This window comes from Podarcis tiliguerta (genome assembly GCF_965153285.1).
Source record: "Podarcis tiliguerta genome assembly, chromosome: 5".
NCBI classification, from domain to species: domain Eukaryota; kingdom Metazoa; phylum Chordata; class Lepidosauria; order Squamata; family Lacertidae; genus Podarcis; species Podarcis tiliguerta.
Window position 1 is genome coordinate 43,092,058 of NC_139538.1, and position 25,607 is coordinate 43,117,664.

The window sequence follows — 25,607 nt, forward strand, 5'->3', positions numbered from 1 at the left end:
GCTGACCATACGATCGGCAAGTCCTAGGCACTGAGGTTTTACCCACCCGCGTCCCCAAACCAAAAAACCATTACATTGCAACAAAAACAAATGTTTCAGGAAAGATGGGTTCTGCTAACTGAGAAACAGCTTCATAATAACACCTCCATTATCACCCCTCTTTAAATGGCTTGCTTATCAAAGCTCCTTTGCGTATCCAGCCGCTAGCTTACATTGATGATGATTTTCTATTATATCTCTAGTATGAATATGTATCTAGTACAAGTGTATATTCTTACCCTCCCACCAAGGAGCTCAGGATGGTGTATACAAGGAGCCCAGGGTGACCTTTAACCCCTCACAACAATGCCACGAGATCATTCATGAACCACATGGCTGAGTAGGGATTTTAACCCTGGGGCAGGAGTCACCTAACCAGCACTATAAGTGGAAGCCCTGCACAAGGACTTCTGCTTGCACAACAGGGCTTTCTCCCCCACCTCCCTCCATGTGCCCCCAATTGACTCTGGGTCAGGAGAACCCCCACAGCAGCACGCAGGGGGTGGGGCGGATGTCATTGGCAAAGCTTGCACAGATGAAACAACTGGAAGAGTGCAATGCAGAATTCCACCCAATTTCCCAGGTTCCAGTCCAATATTCTATCCACTATGCCAAGCAGCAGGAAAGCATCCCAATGTTAACACACTGAATGTGAATTTAAAGGAATGAAAGAAAGGCATGCTTATGCTTCTCAGGGTCTGCCTATGATGAAAGACAAGTTGCCACCCCCTTCCCATGTAGAGAAGCAGAGTCGAATGATAGTTGAATCTTATTTCCAGACTGGCACAGGGCACACACAGTTCTGCCCTCCACAGAGGGGAACAGGGGGAAGGGGCTGCTGTCATAGAAATTTGTATGATTATATATTAAAAACTAATATAGAAATTTAATTAATAAATAAATAATCAGTGCCCACACACTAGGCCACCTGAGATGGTTGTCTCCTTGCTAATGGTAGGGATGGCCATTTCCTTTGGTTCTTTATGCAGATAGTATGTTAGCAAACCCATGGGCAAGGCACCTTAAAGGATCAGTCCAGGTTCTTAGGCTTCCCAGAAATCAACAGCCAGCCTTGGAGAATAAAACACCAGGAAGAGAGAGCCTCCCCACAGACCTCCCTCCTTCTGGCAGGCAGTAAAAATTAGTTCTGGTCTTCATGACCTTTCCGTTCCTTGGCAGGAATTACTGACACAGGAGCCAGGATTTGGGATTGGTTTGTTGTCCTGGATACCTGCCTATAGAGTTCATCTACAACCAGTTCCATGTGCAGAAAAGTTAATCTGAGTGATTTTCAGTTGGTTTCTGACTGGCTAATAATATTGCACCAAAGGGCATGGCTGGCATCTGGAACCAAAGGGCATGGCTGGCATCTGCCTGTCAGTCGGTTTCAGTGCAAAGAGGGACTCCCAACAAGGCAGTGGAGGAGATTCTTTTGCTTCTTTTACTCACAATGTATGTGCAGAGCGGGTGGAAGGCATATGTGCCACAGGCATACAGGTGGGTTGTGTTCAGCCGTTGCAAAAGCTTGACATGGTTGTAACACTCTGTCTGCAAAAGAGGAAGGGAGGGTGTCATTTGCACAAGAGTCCTGACAATGGCCTGTTCATCAGCTACAGGCACAAACAGGTCAGAAGCGAAGGAACAGAGACAAAAAGGCAGAGACTTATGGAGCACATACCTTGTTGTTTTTGCCCTTTTTCAGGCAGTCTCCCCGCTTCTCAGGAGAGGCTTCCCAATCAATCTACAAGTTAAACACAAAGCAGGATCATTATTCACTGGGGCATCCCAGCCCAGGAAATAGTGGTGGAGCGTGACATTAAGAAGCAAGCCCCATGAAACTCACAAGAGCTCTTCAAAGTTCACACTTCGCCTACCCCCAGAATAAGTGGATTTATTTAAGTGCAAAGCGGGGGAGCGCTGCAGATTTTTGTAGTCCATTTGCTTTTAAAGGTCCTTGGCTGAAATGAGAACCTGGCTGTTACAAATACCATAAGGAAGCAGCAGGGAGAAAGGGAGAGAGAAGGAGACCCAAAAAGCAAGTGGTTTTCAGTAGAGGGTGGCTGCTGTTTTCATTTTTACATGGCTCGAGAGCTCCCTTCCCATTTTGCATAAAAAACAAGGGCACAGAAAAGAAACTGTACTGAGATAAAGGGCCTCAAAGGAGAGTGAACAAATGTTATACCTGGTAAGAGGCACCAGAGACTTCCAGGTACTTTAAAGGACCTTTGTGTACTTCAGCAAGGGCAACCAATATGGTGCCCTTAAGGTGTTGTTAGACTCTAACTCCCAGCAGCCCCAGCCAGTATGACCAAAGGTCAAGGATAGTGGGAACTGTAGTTCAGGAACCCATTGGCTACCAGTGAGGGTTGGCCCCAGCCCATTCCAGTAACATGGGAGGCAGACAAAAGGGTCCATATCTGTCTATATCTGTTGTGGAAACTAGATTTGATGACAGATGCATCCATTTTTAATGAGGAGGCATTTATCAGTTTTTCAGAACAGATTGTTTTCAGTGTATCTCTTGGTGACTCTAATGTAACAAAGGCTGCATGCAGGCATACATTATTCCAGCAGTGAGTCTGCTGTGGAAATGCACTCATCACATATTTTACACATATGCAATAAGATTCGGGGTGAAATCTAGTCTTCTACTTTAGAGCAGAATTTTGATATGCACAGCACTGATTGGCCATTTGCTGACTCAGTCATGAAGCCATGGTCCCTCCCCAATCAAAGCAGATTCTAAAGTTTAAATAAAGAGAAAGCTGTACTTGTTCTTCCTTGAAGGTACATATGTAGCGTAGCCCTAAATGGCTTTGGAAACCAAAATTTGCAAAGGGAATTAACTGTGAACATGCCAGTGGGATAAAGCTGCACTTACTGTCCGATGGGAGCCATCAGAAACGTTGCTGGAATTTAAGGAGAATATGGCCCCCCTGGCCCCAACATAAAGAATTCCCTTCTCATCCTCTAGCAGGAGGGTAGTGTAGTTCTGGGCATGGCTGCTAAAACGTCTTGCAGTGGTCAAATCTGCGGAAAGAAACACAGGCTGTTTAAAAAGCAAGACCACAGAGGTTTCTTGGGCACTCCAGATACCCTGGAAGAGGCAGCTGAGCTGAAGGCTCACTATTGTGCTGTCCGACATCTGAAAGATTGGAACAGAAAAATGCAAAAGTAAACCAAAATGTGAATCAGGACAGAGTATGGAAGCTGATCACTTTCAAGGGCCTCCAAAAATGATTTTCAAATATTATCCAATATATGCAGCAACTTTGGAAGGGGGGAAAGCCTTTAAACCTTTCCATGGATCAACATTTAACCCAGAGATTCAAAAAATACAGAGCCTGCTCTTCAGCTCAATTACAGTAAATCAGAGCACTTGGATCTTAAAATGAAGTGCAGACAGAGCCTACTGCGTGCTTAATTGGTGGAAAGACTCGCTGCATACACTGGGGCTTATCCCCAAGTAAGAATGTGAAGGTTTGTAGCCTTAGTCCCACTACTGACGTCAAGAGGGGCATGTAGAGGGATCAGCCCATATGTTCTAACTTAACTTGTTTGTGCACCAGGTTGATAATATTCTTCATTGGGCCAGAAAGGAAAAGATATTGTGAAGCCTCTTGTCATGTAGGCAATTCAATTGAAAGCATGGGTGGAGAACACATAGTAATTATTTGAAATAGTGAAGCTGTCTGATATGGCTCTGAGCTGTTGCTTTAGGAGGATGCAGACCTGCAAGGCACCCCAACAGGCAGTACACTTTTTAAAAATATCTCTAGACAGTATACATATTGAAAAGATAGGTACTGTTAAGAACCAGTCCCCTATTAGCATTGCAAGCTTCCCCCAGGAGTTCCTTGTCAGATAAGGCAGTTCTCAGTTTTCCCACAGATCCTGAGGTTGCCATAAGAACATAAGAAAAGCCTGCTGGATCAGGCCAATGACCCATCTAGTACAACATCCCAGTCTCACAGTGGCTGAACAGATGCCTGAAGGCATCAGCATTCCTCCTCCACCCACTGCCCGTGGTTTCTAGCAACTGGTATTCAGAAGCATACTGGAAGATAAGGGAGGCATGACCTGCTACTCGGTGTTTCCTCTTCTCTTCATAGAGAGGGTGAATTTTGTTAGCAGAATGTTACATTTCTCAAACCCAATGCATTTCAAAATAAGCCAAACAGAATTTTTATAATGCAATGGTTTGAAATTTTAAATGGATTATTACAAAGAAATATATATATACACATACATGATTATGACAAAGGGATATTGTGGGGGGCCCAAAATCTTAAAACAACATTTAAAGAAACAAACATAACTACCAAAAAGATGTCAGGTTTGAGGTGTTTTTACAGACTTAACAGCTCATTCCCACGCATGCTGACTCAGAAGTCCCATTGTGTTTAATGGTGCTTACTCCCCTGTGAGTGTATTTAGGGTTGGCGCCTTGAGCTTACTTTGGAGTCAGTCCTAATCAACTCCATGACCCTTACATTAGGATAAGCTTGACTAGGATCATGCCATTAACCACAAAAACAAATTAAACAGAGGTTCTAGCTAGCTGCTTAATATAAATCCCTCATAAGTTTCAAGTTGTAAATCAAGCTGCCCAAAACTGCACAGCTCTCAATGTTGCCTATGCGGTAGTCATTCCTTTGGCTGGGTCAAAAATTACTGAATGGCTATTCCCTGGATCAACATTATAAATTAATGGATAAAACTGCAAATTGGGCTGTAAATATTTTGAGTACGAGTTCACCTTGCTTAAATTGGAAGTATACTGACCCAAACCTATTTACAGTACTAGCTTTCTTTTTAAAAAATACTATTTTATTAAAGCTTTTTCATAATATAGTAAGATAGAAGAAACGAAGGGAAACAAAAACAAAAACAGAGAAAGGAGAAAGAAAAAAGAAAATGCAGAGTCCTCTCTCAAAGGAAGTTAATCCTTGTCTCACCCAGGAAGTGGTGGACCCTCTCACCTCTCACCTGGGAGCTTTCCTTTCTTCTCCCAGTCTTTCACCTGAGGAAGTCTTCACTTCCCTGCCTCTCACTATGTAGCCTTCCATCAACCATCTACCGTGTGTGTGTGTGTGCATGTGTAATCTTTGGACACCAATAACAGCCCAGATCAGAGGACACCGGAGGGGGGTGGAGGGGGGGAGAGAAGCTGCACCTTCTAAGTATAGGGACCTTTGCTCAAAAACTAAACTCTAATTTTCCTCCATGTTGATTATGGGCATCCTTACTAGATCTCAATGCCTTCAACATGAATCTTTTTTTTTTAAAAAAAAAAAAAGCCGACTGCTGGCTTTTTGTCATCATTGATCCAGTATCTGCTGCATCTCAAGTTCCCATTAAAACTGTTTTAGTGTGAGTGTGATGACATCTGAAACTGCTTTTCATTTGAAAGATTGATTATGCTTATATATCCAGTTCTTACGAACAGCTTCTACTGGTTTCCCATCCGAAGGACACTAGCAATTCTGCAGCCTCAGGTGTTCCCAGGCCACTCACTGGACCCCTGAAGCTGCTCCCTTTTGCATAAGTATATTTTCTCCCTTGAAGGTGGACTACAAATTCTAAGGTCAATCCTGAGAGGTCTCTCTCTAGCCTTCACAGCCAAAGCAACCCACAAAATAGCAGCACAGCTATCCCTAAGTGGCAGCATATCCTATGCCTATCTACACAGTCCAGTTGAGTTCTGTGGGATTTACTTCTAGGTGAGTAGGCACAGCATTGCAGCCTAGATGTCTTAGCCCACACTATCTGGTCCCTTAGTTTAGACCCCAGAAAGCACAAGCATCAAGCTGTCATGTTCTGGGATCCCGGGAGCTGGCCGTCCACCCAAATACCCCAAGTGTAGTCTAAAGCAGGCGAGAACCAAGGTTCAGAGCAGCAAGCAAGAACCAAAGATAGGGTTGCCATATTTCAAAAAGTGAAGATCCGGACAGGAACGTTGTTGACGTATGGCAACCCTACCAAAGAGGCAACTATATAGTCCAGGTAAGGCAGAGTCTTTACACTAGAGTCAAGTGGCTAAACTAAGGAGCTAGTTCTGAGGATAGGGTATTAAAAGGCCTGGTGCTCTGAGACTGACCCATAGAGTCAGCTGACTGGATGTCCAAATTAGCGCTGCAGCCTTGAACTCCAGAGTCTGCCAGGCTCATTAAAGGAATTGAGCAATGGGGAGCAGGAGGTAAGCTGGAAGCCCTGGTTTGACACACACACACACACACACACACACACACACACACACCCCTGGACTTCAGCCTTAATGCTTGCACACCATGACCTATTTTTCGTCTCTCTCTCTGGCTACCTCATGTCCCAAACTCTTCTGTTGTGGGTATCAATCAAGAGTTTGAACAGGGCATGCAGAAGAAATGCAATCAGAAGTTATGCTCTGTGTAACAGTGAAAACTGATTATGGAAGATTCCTTCCAACTTACAAAGCCCATATTTTTCAAGGGGAATTTCAAGTATACCATGGAAATGCATGTTTTCAGGAGCCGACGTGTGTGGGCGAGTGAATGAAAGGGAAGGTGGATAAACTGAATCAGTATCTGACTGCTTGAGAATGCGAGTCCTCATTCCCTATGGGAGCACTGAAGGAAGCAGAAAACCATATATAAATATACTGAGGCAAACCGTAATACACCCAGAGGAATTTAACCCTAGCCTTGTCCAAGCTGCAGTGAAAAACCAATTGAATTTCCTCCAGTTGTTATTAGAGCACCACGTTTTTATAGCAAAAGCACCCCTTTCAGACAAGTGCCTAAACTCCTACTGAAAACTGATCAATATTGTGTTCCAACCCTTCATATATAGCCTGCTATTAAGTGAAAATGAGAAAGGGGCACATCCACACTATACATTCACAGCACATGGCTTCCCCAAAGCATCTTGGGAATTGTAGTTTACACCTCACAGAGCTCCAGCCCCCTGCACCCTGCATTACAGTTCTCAGGGAGTCTTTGGAGGAAGCCATGAGCTGTAAATGTCTGGTGTGGACGCAAGCAGAAACTGTGAGCAAATAGTGTTATATACTTTGCCTCGTAACATGTAAGAAAATGCTTCCATACATTCATACAGCCATATCCAGTCATGTCTTCTTCCACACAATCACACTGAGCTAAAGGAGGTAAGACTTGCTTTCCAAACCACAGTCCCTTGAGGGAAGTCAGGGACAAACCAACAATCTTGATTGGGACACAAATGCCTGAGGCAGATAGCTGCCTTGATAGTAAGTGCTATTTATATCCCTTACCTAGAATTGCTCAGGCTGAGTCACCAGAAGGCCAGTTCTGAGCAGGGATGGCAGGCTGGGAGACAGTTTGAGGTCAGGCATCGAGTCCTGAGCCCTCCCGCTTTCAAAACCATCATTTCCCCTCCCCACTCCTGGTCATTTAAATGCCTGTGGCAGAAGGAGGTGAAAGGCACTTCTGGCTTATCAGTGTTTTCTCTCCCTTGCAAAATGCCAGTGTTTGCTCCTGATTATTAACTAGGCTGCTGTAAAAAGAAGTCACAGCTGTTTGGAGGTTAGAAGGTACCATGTCAAAATAAGAATACCACCACACAAAATTCAGCTCAGTTGGAGAGGTGCAGCTGGAAAATTGTGTTTATTGTTGTTTATGATGCGAGGGTAGTAAAAATCTGCGAGGGATCACAGGAGCGTGACAATGACAATGCTGTTAGAATGCAAGATCTGCGAGAAGTGACAGAAATTGAGCATTTTTATTTAAAAAAAATGAAACTCAATTATCATGCAATAACAAGGAGCCAAAGAATCTTATTTGCTGGTTCCCATCTGCATAGACATAATTTAATTCTTTTCTATCACTTGATGACTTGCAACCAAACATGTGAACTGATTCCCTTTGAAAACTTCCATATTGAAGTACTATCTGGGATGGCTCATTCACATAGCGTCATCATCAAATGACACATGTGAACTGGCCCTTTGATACTGGTTGGTTTATTACACAAACTTTACTTTTTGTGTGATCTGATTCATAACCTGGGAGGGAAGGGAGCTCAGCAGGAGAAAACAATGTCTTCCAAAAAGCCATCTTGATGCAAAGCATGAGCTTGTGAGCTCCACTTCTTAGCATTATTCTTCTATTTGCCAATATGTTAACAAAGGGTATGCCTCACCCCGCTCCAATACATTTTGCTGAACTATTTCAGCATTGGTAGAAAGAATCCTTAGCATATGCTGGAAACTGAAAGCAACAGGAGGAGCGGATGAGTATTTGAGCAAAAAATAGAAAAATTGTAGCAGATACCACTGCAATATTCGCATTTGCATTCTATATACTATATTCTAGTTTCTTCTGTTAGTCGGCAAACTTTGTCAATCTGTGCCTGCAACTGCTATCTGGAACCTCTAACTTGAACCCACCCCACCCTTTGGCTTTGGAAGCCTTATCAGAAGTTGCTGCAGGAGAGGGACTGTGAGTAACATTATGAGAGGAGTGCTTCTAGGACTAAGGTGAACCTGTGAAACTCCCTTCTTACTTTTTCTATTGGATGCAGCATGCTGTTTAAACAATCTTGTTATATTGATAGTATTGAAATGTGGTATTTTGTATGTTTTTGTTTTGCCGTGTTATTCCATCCCATTCCAGGGGTGGAGTTCACTGACCCTCCAGATGTTGTTAGGTCTCAACTCCCAGCAGCCCCAGTCAACATAGCCAATAAGCAGGAATGATGGGAGCTGTAGTCCAGCAACAGGTTTGCCACTCCCAGCGTGGACTGAAATGCAACAGTGCTCCCAATTATTCAAACTGTGTGATGTTTCTGCCATGTAATCCTAAAGCAGTTCAGGGCCATGTAACTGCAGCTGACCCACTCTTATCTGATGAGTCAGGTGTTTACCACAAAAGAAATTCACAATAGATAAGATTGCACCAGTGTCTTAGCAGTGTTAGTGTGACTCTGGCTTATGTACAGATTTGTACAATTGTACACGCCCATACTTTTCTCTGTGTATAACTGTACCACCTGAAGTTTAGCATTTCACAAATAAAAAAGGGGATATTGGAAAAGAAAAACATGACCAGAGTTCATCAGATACAGCAGCTTTGAACACTTATTGTTATCAGCATGGGAAGTGTTCAGGGGCAAGGTTGATTGATTGATTGATTGATTGGTTGATTTGAATTCTAGATTGCCATTCATCTGATAATAGGGTAGTTTACAATATAAAAACACAAAAATATATAGCATAAAAAAATACACCCATCCAGTTTAAAAGACCATACAGACAACCCCCCCCCCCATTTATGAGTTCAATATGTGCGTGAATGTGCACAGCCACATCATGCCAAATCCAGAAATGACCCGAAAATTCACAAAAAGGGGCAGGGTGTTTGAGGCTTTCTCTATGGTGTTTCAAATATACACGATTTCACTGACACACACGATGCCTCAAAAGGTAGCCCGCACCTGTAATTTATTTAAACCATATAAATTAGGATTGCAGAACCTATGGTCCTGTTGTTGAACTATATCTTCTATCATCCATGATCACAGATTATGCTGGCTGCGGCTGATGGGAGTTGGAATCCAATAACATCTGGAGGACCACAGATCCTGATTGATATGTACCCTTTGTGCTGCATCATAGACCATACACTGACACGATTTCCCTTATTACAGGTAATACTCAGTAGATGAAGGGATGAATGTGTGTGCAATGTGGACCTGGCCAGCTTGACATGAATCATATACACACCAAGCAATGACCTCAACTATACAGCAAGTGCAGGCATAACCTAAACTGCCGTAGAAAGTATATTTATAAATACTTCATCTCTTCTTGGGAAAAGATGATTTTGCAGAAAGAAAAATGGAGCTTGAGATGTATGGACATGTCTCTAGTTTGTCCCATCAACAGAATGGGCAATTTTTCCAAAAGGTACAGTGGTACCCTGGGTTACAGATGCTTCAGGTTCCATGCACTTCAGGTTACAGACTCCACTAACCCAGAAATAGTACCTCGGGTTAAGAACTTTGCTTCAGGATGAGAACAGAAATGGTGTTCTGGCAGCGCGGCAGCAGCGGGAGGCCCATTAGCTAAAGTGGTAGCTCAGGTTAAGAACAGTTTCAGGTTAAGAACGGACCTCTGGAACGAATTAAGTTCTTAACCCGAGGTACCACTGTAGATGATTGGGGGGGTGGGGGAGAGAGAGATTCAGAACACTCTGAGCTCATCCTGGAACTTTATGCAAACAATCATTTTATTCAAATGGTATACAACTTATGAAAACACCAGCTCTGTTGATGTGCATGAACAATGGCAGTGACATTGTACATGAATGAGGCACAAGACAGGGAAGGCAGACCAATCACTTCAAATTGTAAGGTGTTTGCAGAGTTATAAGCCTTAATGACTAAACCTGCCTACGTAGAGCAAATAAATTCCCTGAGCAAAGCTTAAATGTTGGAGTCACCTTCTTGGTGTTGCGGCAGCCCTACCTTGAGGGGGATCTGATCAGTGACAGATGGCAGGTACCTGCCTTTGAAGTGTCATTGCTGTGCCAAAATGCAGAACTGCAGGGTGAGCCTCAATGGGCGGAGCCACAGCCTCCCTACCTCTGAGAGAGAGTTAGCTTCAGCTTTGAGGGAGAATGTGATTTCCCCCCCCCCACCTGTGCTGCCACGAGGAAAGGTGACACTCAAATCGCTTTGCAAGTGGGAAGCGTTCTGCTGGATGCCCTTTCCAGCCTGTTTCTCAGTCATTTCACACAGTTCTCCTTTCCAAGGTTGCCTGAACTGATCAAATCTGTAGCTCCGGATCATCAGTTCCAGGCCTCTGCAAGACATTCAGGTTGTTAATATTCTTTGAAGGACTTTGTATGTACATAAAGGAGCCCCTCGCAAGAATAGCAAGGTTTTCTAGGAAAATAATCTCCCACTTCTAGGGAGAACAGAAAACCGCACAGACTGCATGGGGTCAGTGCCGATTAGAGTTCACAGCTGAATGTCAGGATCTGCCCCACAATGAGCATTTGACAGGCAACGTTTGTATGGGCATCAGAAAATCTGTCCAGAATATACATGCCTGGAAGCATAATGAATAACACTACGCATGTACACAGAGAGAATTGCATTTGCTTTGATAACCTTGGTCAATTTGTGGGATTTTGCATATTAGTATCTTTCCTACTCATGAGAAGAGAAGACTCCCTGGAAAAAACCCTGATGTTGGGAAAGATGGAGGGCACAAGGAGAAGGGGATGACAGAGGACGAGATGGTTGGACAGTGTTCTCGAAGCTACAAACATGAGTCTGACCAAACTGCGGGAGGCAGTGGAGGACAGAAGTGCCTGGCGTGCTCTGGTCCATGGGGTCACGAAGAGTCAGACACGACTAAACGACTAAACAACAACAACATCTTTCCTACAGAGAACCAGGAACAGCCACACTGTTGCTGCAACTGTAATATTTATTTATGAATGGATAAAGATTTAAATTGCTAATATGAAATTATTTATAAACAGCAGAAGAGCTATGTGTCTTACTAAAATGTCACTACAGAAGCACTCTTAAAAGATCCAGCTTTATTTTAAGGAGAGAAGAGAATGATGAAAGGCAAATGGTCACATGAAAAGTGGTGGTTTTCCTGTCTCTTGAAGCATCTCCCCAAAAGCTGAACAAACTGGGATTTTTTTATGTACCCAGTTTTAGGAAAAAATGATCCAATTCCTTTGCCCTGATTCTGATTTTTTACAAAGGGTCCAAGCTCAGACATAAATGACATTACATAACAAAGGACATTGGTGGAGACTTCATGGTGCATCCCAAGTTCAGTTAATTTGGTGTCGTGCCAAAGGTTGAAACATAGGAGACACAGGGATATCTCTGCCAATACAGATATTTATGGCAAGGTGCTCTCATCCTTGCTGAAATGGGACTTCTTAGGGAATGCAAAAAGGCGTTAGATGTATTAGCTATTGGACTGGATTTAGAATTAATTGGGTCACAGTGTAACCACCTCCTTGTGACTAGATGTACCTCCAGTTTATACCAGCGCAGCCTCACACAATAGGGGCTTCCTGTGATGATCACATGGTATTCTCTCATTATTAGAACAAAGCAAAACCATACACACAATTCTGGACATGTGCAGAGCTCCAGTTGAACCAACCTCCTCTGTAAGAAAGGACAGGCAGAAACAGCAAAGTATGAGAAGTGGCTGGTTGAATCCGTAATTCAGCTGAACAGTCCACTTATCCTAATCAATGTTTATTCCACACTGCACAGCTAACCTATTCATCAGCATGAGGATAGGGAAGGGTGAAACTAATCCAAATGTCAAGCGGATGAGATCTCCTTAAACAGACAAATGCTGGTAAAATTTATGAGCAGAGAGCTCTGTTCTCAGTACTGGCATCAAAACACAAAGGAGAGTCTTGCCTACCATAGAATCTCTCTTTCCCATGCCCTGAATGCAAGCTTACTTTATTCTGCTGTCCAAGATGGAATGGAAGTGGCATGGAATAAGCCAGACCGGTAGTGGGAGTAGCCATCTAAACAAATGGCTCTCATCCACCTCCTTGATTCTGGGTGAGATATTGGGGGCAGGGGAAGATGGCTGCTAGCAGCTGTAGACTGAAAGAATGCAACAGTGTGTGACAAAACAACACCAAAGCATGCAAGCAGTCCAGTTGTCAGTAAAAATAAATGTGTATAGGCAAGAGACGTTGAGAAGGGAAACTGTGAATTTTGTGGATTTACAAACGAAAGTATAGCAGGTAAGCACAACATCTCCACTACTCCAAAAAAGGATACCTTCCTGCCCCCAACCTCTGCATTGTGCTATTCAAATGATGTCACTCTTGCCAATTTGAGAACTGCTTCAACTCAAATAGGGCTGAGGCCTCTTCTGCATGCATACAGATACAGAGGCATGCCTAAGGGTTAGATAGGTTGGCCGCCACCAAGGGCACAGACCCAGAGGGATGCAAAAATCACCTCTCTCCACTCTGGCTCAGAGCGGTTAGGAGAACTCCACCTGCTTGCATACTCCCCGGACCACTCCTCTGCTGTTCTGGGCAGCCAGGTGAGGTGCACAGGCTCTTCCGGGCACCTTGGCAGAGGAATCTGGTCACAGGCATGGGTCCTGCAGGGGCCCCTCCACAGCTGACTGGTGGTGCTATTAGAAGTGTGAGTGAGGCACCCAGCAGGGCTCAGAGGGAAGAAAGAGGGAGGGAGCAGGCATGAGTTGCAAGAGGAGGAAAAAAGAAAGAAGGAAGAAGCCAGAAGGGAAAGCGGTGAGCCAAGGGAGGCAGGCAAGCAGATGGACGGACGAACCAATGGAGAAGGAGGAGGAGGAGGAGAGGTGGAGCAGAGCAGACCCGATCCCGATGCCTGCAGAGGAAGTCATTGGCAGAGCACGAAAGGCAACAAAAATAAAGTTTTTTGAGTTTCTGGTACATGGTCTCTTGCCAAGGGGCAAAACGGAGAGGTGGGAAGCCTAGGTACGCCTCTGTACAGATAACAAGTAACATGCAACAGATAATGTGTAAATATCAGGAAACCAAGTGCTACCTGTCCTCATATGTGCATAAGGACCACGAGAAACAGTCATTTGCTGTTAAAAAGATGTCTTGGTGCATAAAGCATTCAGCCTGCAGCAGAAGTGAAATCCCAGTTTATCTATCCTTTTGCAAATAACCTTGAGCAGGCCCAACTTGGTTTTCTCAAGTGTAAACAGGAAAAATGAACTACTACTACTTCATAAGGCAACTTTGCACATGTGTGGAATAAATATGAAAGGTTATTTGTTTCCGGTTCAGTGCTAGGGTGGAACCTTAACATATTAACTCTGAGAAGCCAAAATTCTGGTGTGAGAGTAAGCTCCAAACATATTTAACTTCCGCATAAAGTATTTAGCACCATAGTGTAACTATTTGATCAATGAAGATTTTTTGGTATTATCTGTCTGATCCAAGAAATCAGATGCTCTGGAAACACAGGGATGGATGGAAAGACACAGAGAGGGGGTGGGAGGAGGAGAGGGGGGAGAGAGAGAGAGCACCTTCTATCTGAGGCTCAGTTAAAACTTGCAAAAGAGCAAAATGCTCTGCCCTCTGCCTGCAGCAAAGGAGGAAAATGGCTGCAGGGCAAGTTAAAAGCTCCTGCCATACTGGGAAGCAAGAACAAAGTGAATCAGAAATTACTGAGGATGATGCAGTGCTGTTGGAAAAGGAAGCTTTTAAGAGAACAATCCCAGGACTTGAAAGGAGGTTAAGAGAGCTGCTTTCTCCAGTACAGTAGAACAGAGGCTTGGTCCTTCATTTAACTGTTTGAACAAAATCTATCACTTATGGAAGTGAGATGCTGAAGCTAAAGCCAGGTTTGATGCAATATTAAGCAACCACAAAATGGCTTGGAAAATGAATCCTATAGGTACATTAACTAATGCAAAATATTTGTTAGATTTGTGCCCATGCACAAGTTGCTGGTAAATAATCCTATGCATTAGAACTATCCACATATCCAACCTCAGCTCACGAGATAACCCAGATGCATGCTGTGTCACTTGGGCAGAATATTTTTTTTACATACCTGAACACATGGGGTGAGTTTCTGAAGCTTACTGGTAAAGCCGAAATTTCACAGTGGAACTAGCTCAAAGAAAACAGCTTGAAGGTTTTCTTGAAATTTAAATAAGCCCCTCAATACCCTTCTGAAATAGAAACTGTATTTTTTAGATGCATAGCCAGAGTTATGAGTGGGATCCTGTTACATGTAAGTCACATTGGGTGTAGAGCCTTGCAGACAGCAGGACTGAACCCCAACTAGCTGAACCCCCCTCTCCCCACTCAATGGAGAGATGAGTGGTCCTGCCTACCTGTCAGTCATCTGATCAGCAAGAGCGACCCTGCCCACCTGCAAACATTGGCCCATGCAGTCGAGGGAAATAAAGTTCTGCTCCTCCAGGCCAAAAGGAGTCCCTACCCCTCATTTACCACAAACATTTTAGCACTGGCACCTATCAAATTTGTTCTGTCTAGATCAGAAATGGGGAACCTTTCTCAGGCCAAAGGCTGCACTAACTCATGAGCAGCAATTCAGGGGCCACCTGCCAGTGATGGGTGGAGCCCAAAACAAAAGTGGGTGGAGCACCAGATGAGACTTTTACCCATGTACAATAAGCACCTTCCATGCTACACTCCCTCTGCCCTCCATCTAGGTAAGTGAGAGAGATTCCATATGGGAACCAATGACTAAGAGGTGCAGCTTGAATTGTAAATATGACCCAGCTGTGCCAGTGGAATAGGATTCTATTATCAATACTTATCATTGTCCATTTCTGATCCATTGCAGGGTTGCCATACGTCTGGAATTTCTAGGACATACCTGGAATGACTGCAGCCAGAAGCAGTGTCTGGGCGGAAATCGGTGAAATGTCCAGGAAATTCCCGATGTATGGCAACCAATGTTGGCAGTGCCCAAAAGTTCATCAACTCTTTCGGCAAAACTTCTTTGGCCCCAAAAAAGCTGTCTGGATTTTCACTTTTTGAAATATGGCAACCCTATCCACTGCATTGTTCATATTAAGCACAGTTTCCATTAAATTAGAGATGGGGAACCTGTGGCCCTCCCATCAGTCCCAGGCAACATGGGCAATGGCCAAGAATAATGGGACTTGTAGTCCAACAACATCCAGAGGACCACTCTCTACTAAATACTTTCCACTGTGGAGCCATGTCCAACACTGCATGTTTTTGAGCCAAAATCTTTCTAGTACTTCCTCATTTTTGTGTGATTAGAGGAAAGAGCGATTACCCACAGCAATCTCCAGTCAAACTGGTTTCATGGCCTCTCGGTTTCTACAATCACAACAGTAGAGACTGAAAGAAAAATCTGCTTTCTCTGCCAAGAGCTTTCTCTGTTGGCAACCTTCAGCTTCAAAGCACCATCTTTGCACCAAATGGGAATCTCACAATGTGTTTTACACATCTTAATGTGAGGAAGCATTCTGATGTGACAGCAATTCTATACATTATGTTCCAGCCGTTCACCTTGGACCAGTTTTTCAATTAATCCTTCTCAGCCTTTGCTTCTCTCCTCGTGAAATAAGATCAGCCTTATATTTGGGTAAGGTCAAAGGTGTAGAACATCTGACCAATATAAATTCTCCTGTGCTACACAGTAGAAGAGGACAGCGTTTGGATATTATTCTTGCCCCTTTTAACTGGGAAGTGTCTTTAGCCACATTGGGTTCTAGCCTCTGTAGACCAGAGAATACCCTTCTGCTCTGGGTTGGTGGGTACAGTTGTTTTGCTTTGCTGTTTTGCACAGCTCCATTGCCTTCAGCTCCACTCTCTGTCTCCTTTGGGTTGTGCTGCCTTCCTCCAAACCCTGCCAATTCCAGGAAATATGTGCTACTGAGCCCTCAGGGTGTCAGCTTCTACTTAGCATTTCAGACAACTGTGTGAATCTGTACAAGTTAAAATGCTCAGTGAAGCAAGTGGAAGTCTGCATCTGTAAGAACATGCACTTTGGAGTCCTGTGTGCTTACCTCCATTTGCCTAGTACGTATGTCCCATTGATTTCTACAAACCTTAGATGCTAGTTTATGCTCTAATAATACAATTACAGTCAGCACCCCTTGTACTGCACAAAATAGGAAACTAGAATGTGGATGACAGACTAGATTCCAGAGCCTTATAAGCCTAGTGTCTGCTTTGAAGCAGCTCTGAATGTTGTTTGCTTGCACAGCCTCCTGATGCTTCCATTTCAAGGGAAACAGTTTGGTGTCCAATGAAGGCTGCTTTGAAAGACAGCATAAAAGGATAAATGATTGTGCAATGGAGTAAGTCCCAGCCAGAACAACCGTTTTTGTTTGTTTTGCAGGGGGAAAAGACGGGGTGCTTTCAAAAGGGAGAAAGTGGCTTTATTTTCTTGAAAAAACAATGACAGAGGATGCTTAGGTCTCAAAGAGACCTTCCTTTTATGGGAATGAGATCAACATTTAGGAGCCAGAAACAACTGCTTCACACTGCTGGACAGTTCTCCCCAATTTGGATTTTATGCACTAGGTTCACTTGGCTTTGGTTTTTATTTGAAGTGCTAAAACAAAATTAGAGCAAAAAAAAATCTACATGCCATTGCAAAACGTCCAGAATGTTTTAGTCCACTTCTTATATGTTGTACACAACACCTGCTCTTCCAGATTAAAACCTGTCTATAAATATGGGCATGTTCACACATGAGCACCTCCAGGGGCAAGTGCCAAATACATCATCCCATAGCGGGGTGCATCCATAGCGTCTGGGGATTCAAGGGCTTAGGTCAGCCTAGATACATGGACACCAGAGAGACAATGGAACAACACAACCAGAAGCTCCATCAAGGTATGTCAGAATAAATACACACACAGAAAGCAGCCTGTCAGCCTCTCTTCCTGCTTCTATTTCCCACAGAGATCAAACAACAAAAGATTATGGCAGAATTCACCCTCTGTACTTCTGAGCCAGCTACTTAGCTTCCATTCACTGTTTATGTTTATAGGAACATGGCTTTGACAAATGGAAGAGAGATGCATTGAAAAGCATGGCCTGTGGAGAGATTTTCCTGTTGCCGCTTCTTTAGAAACAGCATGAAAAAATGTACTCCCTGAAGGAGGAACATCTCAGCACTAATGGTTTAGAACTCACCCGCCATAACAAGGCTCCATCAGCCTTGCTGGCTGTGTTATTTTTATTTATTTATTTCATGAAATTTATATACCGCTTGATTATTTAAAAACCACAAATCAGTTTACAAAAACAAAAGAAAAAACCAGGAGAGGAACTTTTGTGGGCTTGTTTACAATGCTATCATAACTGTTTCCAAAAAGATCACAGAGAAACCAAAAGAAATCAAGGTCTGCCCTGAATCCCAGGGAGGAAGCCAGCAAACACGTCTCACAATGCAGCTGTCTGTCCTGAAGGCTCCAGTCTTGGCCAGGAGTTTTATCAGAGTAGTTTTCCCAAGCACCAAGGCTTTAACAATAAGCAACAGCTAAACGCTCTGTACAATGACAGCTGTTTCTCAGTTTATCCTCAGCAAGGATGCCGCATTCATCCATCACTCCTGTTGAAAAATGAAACGTTATTTACTAGATCTGGAGGATGCCTCCATAGCTATGCCCAGTAATCATGCTGGGGAGGTTTAAAGCAGCATGGTATTTTATAATATAGGATTGCAGGAATACATACTTCATGCACTATTCAAGTCACTGAGAGGGAACAAGATTGTATTAACAGCTGCCTCTCCTTACCAGACCACTCAGTAGTACCAACGTGGATTAGCTCTCTTAGGGGCCCCTTAAGTAATTTATTCTTATGACCACAAATCCCTCCTCAAATTTCAGCCACACTAAGATAATGTGGTGGGCAGTTTTCTCAGATTTTATTAAGATAAGGCAACCGGTTATGGACTGAACTGATATATCATCCCGTAAAATATGCATGATTTCACAGTTTTGAGATGAGAATACCCCCAGCTGTTTCATCTTTGTTCCAATGCAGGGGTAGACAACATGGTGCCCTCCAAATGTTGTGATCTACAGCTCCTATGACCCCTACCCATTGGCCATGCTGGCCAGAGGTTAATGGGAGTTGTAGACCACAACATCTGGAGAGCACTATGGCAACTACCTTGTTCTGATGCATATCCCAGCTTTCAGTGCCAACTGGCACTCCTGGGGGAGCTTGTAAAAGCATTAAATGATACTGTACACAAACATCTAAAACATCAATAATAGTACAACACAGAACTTCATTCACACAGCTTCTTATAAGGCTCAGACAATTCCTTCCATCGCTGGTGTTACAATTCATGGCCCCTTGAGCAGCAAAAACCCCATTGCTCTCAATAATAAAAGAATCAGTTTGCCCGAGACTGGGTGGGAGGCAGTTTCTAGAATCCTGAGCACCAGAATTCAATCTCATACCACAATGCAGGATTGTTTACCAATGAAATCCCACCTGCCAGGGAATAGAGCCCTTCCTGCCTAGCCAAATTAAGCACATATTCACAGATCATTTTCACAAGCTGATGTTAAAGCAAGTTGATTTTTCCAATATATTTGCCCATCTTTTGAATGGTTCACCATATGGTCGGAGTCATGTGCTGTTTTTCATCTTTTAATTTTTGTCTGATCCTGTCATTGTTATCACTTTTTAATATAAATTATAACATGGAGGAATAATAATAATAATAATAATAAACTTTACCAAAAAATCCAGATGCTCAGATTATACATAAAGTAGCATATCTGAATTCAGCCCATTTAAAAAAGACTTTTCCAGACTTTAGACGATGCACTGCAGTGATTTGGCCTTAGGCACTCAGTTATGGAGGCTAGGTGGAAGTTCACCTCTGCCAATCTCACAGAAGTGCTGATCTTCTGCTTTTTTCTTTTCTTTTCTTTTTGAGAAACAAAAACTGTGGGGAAAGGGCAGAATACTGCATAAATGTAATAAAAACTGTCACTATTTGGATTGCGTTGAGTCATTAACTAGAGTGATTCAACACGTGTAAATCCACTGCAAGTCTCTCCTTACGAATTAGAATTATTATTTTGAGTAATCAGAGCTGTTTTCTCCTTTGCACCACCATGGTCCTAATCCCTCTTTGCTGCTGCAGTTTGATGCTGTAGAAACTTAATTTGAAGGTTCTAAGAGATTGAAAAGCAAAACTACCACATTTAAGCTCTATAATGGGAGGATGTCCTTCAAAGAAAAACATTTCTCACTCTCTCTTGCTCTCTCTCGCAGGAGTTTCAAAGTAGCAGGGTGGGGGGAAAGGGTGATAAACTCTGGGTTAAGAAGCCATAAAACAGGTTGTTTTAGAACCTTTTATAAGCTCCATCAGAAACATAAGCTTCAGGCAAGAGCTGCCTGCCACAAGAATTTCTCAAGAGCCCTCCTTCTTTTTACAAGAATGACTGCAAACACTCCAACATGTTCCTACAATTACCTTTTCAAACTGTTCCTATGGCATGGTTGCGTACATCACCCAAGGACACGTAATGTTTACAAGCACCTTCCTTCTTATAGCAAATATCCGGAAGACTTGCCCCTCTGCACACGCCTCTAGTGAATACCTCGTATGCTAAGGACAGTTTGATATTTAGGCCGTCATTTTTCTTGATATTGTATTTAATGCTTGTTTTGAATAGAAAATGGATGTGTACAGATCTGGATGAGCCAAGCAGTGAGTCCTCTGGTAAAGTACAGTGGTACCTCGGGCTACATACGCTTCAGGTTACATACGCCTCAGGTTACCGACTCTGCTAACCCAGAAATATTACCTCGGGTTAAGAACTTTGCTTCAGGATGAGAACAGAAATCGTGCTCCGGCAGCGCGGCGGCAGCAGGAGGCCCCATTAGCTAAAGTGGTACTTCAGGTTAAGAACAGTTTCAAGTTAAGTATGGACCTCCGGAACGAATTACGTACTTAACCCAAGGTGCCACTGTACATTTTGTCTTCCAATGCTTTCCTCCCAGTCACATACCAACAGACATGCACTACTCAGAGGTGTTACCCCACACATTGCATGCCTGCCAATACCACTGTGAAACAATAACAAGAGGCTTTCTGCTGTGGTGACACGCTGTAGCAGATCCGATTGTAATTGCTGCCTGCATTATGAGTTTAACTGAAAGGCCTAAGGAGTTCAATTCAAACAATATTAATTTTCAATCACTCCTTTTAGCTCTCAGGGGAGTCTGCATCGTGTCTATTTCATGGATGGATGCAGTTCCAGCTGCTAAAATTCATCATTCAGTGACCAGCTACAGCCATTTATCCTCCTACGAGATCTGAAAGGCAAAGACCCACAAAGGAGCTGTCAAACCACATCAGACTTGGAAAGGGAACAGGCTCAACTCTCCATTGCTTCCAAAAACTCAAATGAAGAGAGCAGTCCTCTTGTCACAGTGGATGTGTAGTCAAAAATAGCAACAACAACAACAACAACCGGAAGGAACCAGCTTTGTCAGTATGAGAAGTAAGAAGTCAGAAATCAAAAGTACTACAGCCCTTTCAGGTAATAACTTGAAGAAAAATCATGAAAATCTGGAATAGTATTTTGTAATTTGTAGATATACTAATGTTCAATAAACAACTCCGCTGAAATATAACTTTTAAAAATACAAAAATACATCCTATAACAGCATGAGGCCACTCTCCCTCACCATCAAGTCCTTAAAAGTTCATGATCTACTATTACCTCAGGAAATTTTTACCTGAATTCATCAAATGCCTCCCTGCATACTGACCATTTATTTTATTTTATTTTAATCTAAATGCTTCTGAGAACTGAGGTCACTTTAAAATGTCTGAATCTACAGTAGCAAAACGTGGGTTTTGGTGGCCAAAGGAATTTCAGCAACACTGAAATTCAAGCATGATGCAATTTATAATTCTTTCTAAATCCCAACAAGTACATTGTGAAGTAATTAGCAAAGAAAGCTACAGTGTGTGCTCCATAAAGCAAGATTTTGAGACTGGGCCTCCACACATCTAAAGTTAACACATCATCCACTGCACCAAACTTTTACAAATCAAGCTGGACCTGAAACATGCAACTATTCAAATGCAAGGCCCTACATGAAACATTTAACCCATAGCAGTCCACCCCTGTTGGAAGTCCTTTAAAAAAGGGCTCTTTTCTCTTTGGACTGGCCATCAGAAACTAGTTAGTTAGTTACTTAACAGATGTAAATATCAGCTAACATGGAGTAAGAAAATGTTATACAATCCAATATAAAAACACAACAAACTACTGAACAATAGTATTTGCCATGGTCAGTAATCTGTCACACTTCAGGGAATGTCCAAGTGAACAAAAAAAGTTTTGAGCACGTGTTTAAAAGTTGGCATTGTAAATGCTTGCCTCTATAAAATAAGTTTTTGCCAGGGGGCAGGGAGTAAATGCTTGCCTGACACTAATCAGGAGAAAGTTCTACCAAGCAGGTGCTACAGTGCTATACACCCTGCTCCTAACAACTGTGAAGCAGACAGGAGGCGTAAGAGTTGCCACCAAGAGTATATCTCCCAATGATCAGAGTGTTCAGGAAGGGACATAAGGAGCAAGACAGTCCTTAACTGGTCCAGAGTCTTTTAGGGCTTAAAAAGAAAAGAAAATAGCATTATCAACTCATACACCCGTGTCAACATTGGTGTAAAAAAAAAGACACAAACGGCACCATTATGTTACATCAGTTCACTTCTTCCCCATTATATTTATGCCACTTCTAAAGTATGCTAACCCCAAGGTTAACTTCATTACTTGTTCTGCAGTGAGCTGATTTCAGGAACAGCTCTGCTCTTTGCTTCTCTAAAGTTCAGCTATGAGGCATTCATATTTTTCGGTGCTGAGCACTTCCAAAATCCTCAGCTCGTATGTGCAGATACTGAATTATCAGCTGCAATCCTACAAACACTTACTTGAGAGTAAGCCTCACTCAGAAGACCTGCTTCTGAATATACGTACAGTACATAGAATTGTTTCAAAAGAAATGCAAAGAGCTGACAGAGCAAGCAGTTTACAGAGTGAAGTGAGTGGCAGACCAAAGAACCAAAGCCAAATCTCCAAAGTGATGTGTTAATGCTTCATCAGTTATTCTTGACACTGCAAGTAACAAAATCCAGCTCTTTATGCAAATTGGTAACGTATGCAAATACCCTAATCAGGCTAGCTTACTGAAAATGTTGTCCAGGCCATAAAAATATGTTAGAACACTGAAAACTACAGTCTTCAGCTGGGGGAAATGAAGAGGAGAACCTCCTTCTTTTTATGGTTGCAGAGAAAAGCACACTCTCTAACCAGGGGAAACCTCAGCAAGATCTCAGTCTTTAGATTGAAGTGGAGAATCTGTGGCCTTCCAAATGTTGCTGAACTACAGCTCTTATTATCCGTGACCAATCGCCATGCTGACTGGAGCTGATGGGGGTAGGAATTCAACATAACCTATAGGGCCACAGGTCAATCATCCATGATTTAGATGGTATGATCTATATGCAAGGATTTGATATTAAACCCTCCCTCCACACACGAGTGGTAGAATACCTTAAAGAGGAGGGAGGGGAGAAGAGGTTGACAGAAATCTACTAAAGTTATCAAGATGTCTCAGACAGCTATATGCATGATGGGGCATACAATCCCAGCAAACTAGCTTTATAAACTAGCAGAATCACACAGCAGCAGCAGCAGCAGCAGCAACTACACATTTCTGCCATAACAAGGCATTTTAGATCAAACCAACTTGTTCTCAACAAAAACTAAGCTGCACCCAGGTTGGTATTTTGATTGTACAAATAATGCCTGTGTCAGGGAAGGTTTAGCTGTTTCTACATGTAAAAAAATATTTCCATAAACAGACTCGGTTACGCCTGTTCCATTTGGCATTAGGTAACATTTGCAAAATGTTAAACTCGCTAATCCAAATGCCACCTCTACAAGGTAAGGACTGTGGTCTTCTCAGTTTGGCTGCCAGATAGCCATAATGCAATTAGCGATGCTTTGTGGGAAAAGTCTCAGAGAAAAGCCTGCAGGCTGAGTGCCAGTTCCTACTCATGGCTCCTGCGCCAGCTGCAAGACCCCCCACACTGCACCAGGGAATCTGCAGAGAAACTGAGGAGCCCTAGTTACACAAAGGAAGGAAGGCTGAAAATCAGGCAGTGGGTATGACTACACACCACTTAAAATGAGGGCTTGAAATTGCTGGACCTCTATACCAAACAGGCTGCTGAAGACCAGCTTCCCCAGGGTGTTTTTCATTACACACACACACACAACTTAGATATACACATTTGTGTGAAATGTGTAGGTACGTTCTGCTGTTCCCAGAAAGCTCTGGTGCAGTTTACAGCAAAATGACCATTTCCCATTTGAATTATTGGGATAAGGTGGACACTTTGGTGGAAGAGGGTACTTCATTCCAATTGCCCATCAAGGTAGGCCAGTCATGCAAGAGAACCTTCACATTTTGGCTCCCAAAACTCCCAACAGCCAAATCTTATGAACTTTATGAAGAATTAAAAAACAGAGAAAGGCAAAGGTAAAAACAGAACAGTACTTTAAAAGGAAAGGAAAGTCTGTCCTATTGTAGCTACTTCCAAACAGGCCTCTCATCTAACATAGCAGCATAGATGGTAAGGTTGAGGGACTAAGAACTGTTTGGCATTAGTCATCTTTTAAAACAGTTCTGGCCCAGGTGGACATTGACTGACTGATGGCTGTGGCTAACCAATCAAAAGTCAGCCACACTACTTTTGGAAGTTTGGAGATGGGCTATTGCAGCATTAACTAGCTACCTGCCAGACAGAACCGATTCTGTGCTTTGTATATTCAAAGGGAGATGTGACTTCTTTGGGGGGAATGGAGAATAAGATCTTAAATGAGACCTCTGTCATAGGCCATAATTGAGGTGCAATGAATTATTTGTAGCTTAATTTTTTAAATCATATTTCAAATGTAGCAACTTCCAGTCAAAGATGTTAATCAACAGTAACCTTGCTATCAATAATCTACAGTCCCATGAGTCAGACAATGGGTAGAAGTGAATCAATGGCATATACTGAGCACCTCGTTCAGTAGGTCTTGCTCCTCTGATACAAACAGAGGAAATACAGTGAAGCAAGGCTGCTTGGGAGAGTAGTCTGCTTTAATATGCTAAGCTATTTATTTAATTTGTCTAACAGACTGAATTAAATAAAAACAATGAACTTAAAAGCCATTAATCAGCTAACACCCTCCCACATGAAATATGTTAACAGGCTTTCAGAGCTGCATTTATCCAAGTACTGGCACAGAATGCCTTGCTGTTCCATTGATAAGTACCGTATTTTTCGCCCTATAGGACGCACCGTCCCATAAGGCGCACCTAGTTTTTTGGGGGGGAAATAAAGGAAAAAAATTATTTCCCCCCCAGGCGCGGGGTTGGGGAAGCCCGAGCTTCCCCCGACCCCAGCCCCCAAACAGGCAGCTCTCTGCAAGCCGTGGGAGCCCAGTGCTGGCTCCCGCTGCTAGCGGAGAGGTCCGCGAAGCCTGGGCGCGCTGAGCTCAGCGCGCGCAGGCTTCCGCATGCAGGCACCTCTCCGCCAGCAGCGGGAGCGTTCCCGCTGCTAGCGGAGAGGTCCGCGAAGCCTGGGCGCGCTGAGCTCAGCGCGCGCAGGCTTCCGCATGCAGGCACCTCTCCGCCAGCAGCGGGAGCGCTCCCGCTGCTAGCGGAGAGGTCCGCGAAGCCTGGGCGCGCTGAGCTCAGCGCGCGCAGGCTTCCGCATGCAGGCACCTCTCCGCCAGCAGCGGGAGCGTTCCCGCTGCTAGCGGAGAGGTCCGCGAAGCCTGGGCGCGCTGAGCTCAGCGCGCGCAGGCTTCGGCATGCAGGCACCTCTCCGCCAGCAGCGGGAGCGTTCCCGCTGCTAGCGGAGAGGTCCGCGAAGCCTGGGCGCGCTGAGCTCAGCGCGCGCAGGCTTCCGCATGCAGGCACCTCTCCACCAGCAGCGGGAGCGTTCCCGCTGCTAGCGGAGAGGTCCGCGAAGCCTGGGCGCGCTGA

General features: G+C 43.6%; 1 protein-coding gene and 1 long non-coding RNA gene across 5 annotated transcripts in view; one reads left to right on the forward strand and one right to left on the reverse strand.

Annotated features, from left to right (window-relative positions):
• The window catches only part of SEMA4G (semaphorin 4G), a 102,371-nt gene that overhangs the window by 22,174 nt on the left and 54,590 nt on the right, over positions 1 to 25,607 (reverse strand). For all 4 annotated transcript variants that reach the window (XM_083441532.1, XM_083441534.1, XM_083441533.1 and 1 more), the window contains 3 exons: positions 2,921 to 3,069; positions 1,718 to 1,780; positions 1,489 to 1,587 (listed from right to left, as the gene is read on the reverse strand). In XM_083441532.1, the coding sequence (XP_083297658.1) occupies positions 1,489 to 1,587; positions 1,718 to 1,780; positions 2,921 to 3,069 (311 nt within the window). The remainder of the gene's footprint in view (positions 1 to 1,488; positions 1,588 to 1,717; positions 1,781 to 2,920; positions 3,070 to 25,607) is intronic.
• Positions 8,265 to 10,477, forward strand: LOC310677603. Its single transcript, XR_014511326.1, has 2 exons — positions 8,265 to 8,533; positions 9,703 to 10,477. It is a non-coding gene; the product is annotated as an uncharacterized lncRNA (long non-coding RNA).